Source organism: Trichechus manatus, unplaced genomic scaffold, assembly GCF_000243295.1.
Source record: "Trichechus manatus latirostris isolate Lorelei unplaced genomic scaffold, TriManLat1.0 scaffold00094, whole genome shotgun sequence".
Classification (NCBI taxonomy): Eukaryota; Metazoa; Chordata; class Mammalia; order Sirenia; family Trichechidae; genus Trichechus; species Trichechus manatus.
In genome coordinates, this window is record NW_004444030.1 from 5,058,706 (window position 1) to 5,060,921 (window position 2,216).

The 2,216-nt window shown below is 58.2% G+C and overlaps 1 protein-coding gene across 1 annotated transcript; it reads left to right on the forward strand.

The window, feature by feature from the left end:
• Positions 1–852: 852 nt before the first annotated feature.
• On the forward strand, positions 853–1,440 carry CUNH11orf87 (chromosome unknown C11orf87 homolog). Its single transcript, XM_004382480.1, has one exon. The coding sequence runs from the start codon at positions 853–855 to the stop codon at positions 1,438–1,440; it is 588 nt and encodes a 195-aa protein (XP_004382537.1).
• Positions 1,441–2,216: the final 776 nt, after the last annotated feature.

The window sequence follows — 2,216 nt, forward strand, 5'->3', positions numbered from 1 at the left end:
CTGGAGAAAGGATGGGGTGCGATCCAGAGCGTCCGCTGAGGCCGTGGACAGAGGAGGAGTGAGACGTGGTGCCAGGGGTACCCCTTTGGGAATGGGACCTCAGGGATCTGACGCCGTCCAGGGCGGGAGAGGGAGGGAGAAGAAAGGGAAGGGAAAGGAGGACTGCGTACCCGGAGCTCGCCCGGCGGCCGGGGGTGGGTGCTGAGGAAGAGTAGGATCCAGGCGGAGACTTCCGCGAAGAGGGTTCAGGAAAGAGGAGCGCCGGCGCTCGGGGAAGTGGGAACCGCGATCCGAGGCTGCGGCCGCGTCTGTTGCGATTGGAAAGTTGCAGAGGGCCCAGAGAGGCTGCCTTATCTGCTGAGTAATCTACTCCTTGGCGTTGCCGGCGTAGACCCCTTTTCCGTGAGTGGCGCGTACAGGCAGCTGGTAGCACTGGTGCTTGGCCGGGGGCGGGTGGACGGGCTGCTGAGACGCCGGGAAGCACCGTCGGAGGCCGTGTGCCCAGAGGGCCGCTTTGCAGCGACAGCTGATCATTCCCGACCTCCGCACTCCCCCGAGCAGTGCCCGGGATCCTAACTAAGCCTGTTCTCTTTGCAGCCTGGTGCCTTGGCGAAGGAAAAGTGCGCGCAGAGACGTGTTTGAGGCGGGGCCGGAGAAGATCTCCCAGGCGCCGCTCGCTGGCCGGCTTGCTCGACCGCAGTTGCTGCCTCAGTCCTTTGCTCGCGCGCGCACCTCCGCCCGTGCCAAGTAGTAGTTTTGGGTGGCGTGGGCTCCGTCCTCTTCTTGGCTGGTGGTAACTGTGTGACCGAGAGGGGAAGCCTAGTGGGCTTGGCCCCTCCCAGCCCAGCGCCGATGAGTGCCAGGGCGCCCAAGGAGCTGAGGCTGGCGCTGCCGCCGTGTCTCCTCAACCGGACCTTTGCTTCCCCCAACGCAAGCGGCAACTCCAGTGCCCGCGCCCCGGGCGGCAGCGGTAGCAGCACCTGCATAACGCAGGTGGGACAGCAGCTCTTCCAGTCCTTCTCTTCCACGCTGGTGCTGATTGTCCTGGTCACCCTCATCTTCTGCCTCATCGTGTTGTCGCTCTCCACCTTCCACATCCACAAACGTAGGATGAAGAAGCGGAAGATGCAGAGAGCTCAGGAGGAATACGAGCGGGATCACTGCAGCAGCAGTCGCGGCGGCGGGGGGCTGCCCCAGGCAGGCAGCCAGGCCCCAACCCATGGAAAAGAAACCCGGCTGGATAGGCAGCCCCGGGACTCTGCCTTCTGCGCCCCCTCCAACGTCTCCTCCTCCTCCTCTTCGTCCCCCGGCGTCCAGTGTCCGGGTCCCTGTCCTCCTCCGCCTCCACCGCCAGCCCCTAGTCCACAAGGAGCACCTGCAGCCCCCTCCTGTTTGGACACAGCTGAAGAGGGCCTTTTGCAAACGGTGGTACTGTCCTGATTGTTTAGCTCCTCTCCCCTTTCTCCTTTCCGGCTCTTTTGCTGTCTTTGTTTTTTTTCCTTCCCTCCTTCCTCTTCCCTTCCTTTTCCACTTTCCCCTGGCCCTTCTTTACTCTTTCTTCTTTCCCTTGATGCCCCCCTCCGCCCCCCTCTGTTTCTCCTCCGCCGAGGCACTGTGCGGTATTTGTAAATATTGGGCGAGGAAAGTCTCGGAAGAAGAAATAACGCCAATAATAATACTTTATTAATATTTATAGTAATTATTATAATACTAATAACACAATCCAAGCGCATGACAAATCACGTAATTTCTCATTGTCAGTGAAGGATGCGTCTTCCCTCTCCACCCTGCCCCACACAATAAGGAGGAGAAACCGCACAAGCTACCAAATATGTAAAAGGCGTTGATCCCAGGGAGCAAAGGGAGGGGAGGGGAAGGGGCCCAGTGGTGTTGTACATAGCTATCAAGTTAAGGTTCAGTTAACTATCCTCCCCTCTGCCCCCTGAGCTTTCACTTTTCCTTTAGCGTCCTTCTCCTACCCATTCCCACCCCCAGTCGGGCTCAGGCTATAACATAAAGGAAAGGTCTACATTAAGCACCAGGACTACAAGAGGCCACAGAGACCGTTCTACAACCCGGCGAAACAAATATAGAGACTAGCTTAAAGGTAGAATATTTCAATCCTTGTGTGAACCCAGAAAAGGAGACATTTATGACAGTTACCCCTCTCCAGTCAGCCCTCTTCTCACCCCTTGGTTAACATTCACTTTTCCAAG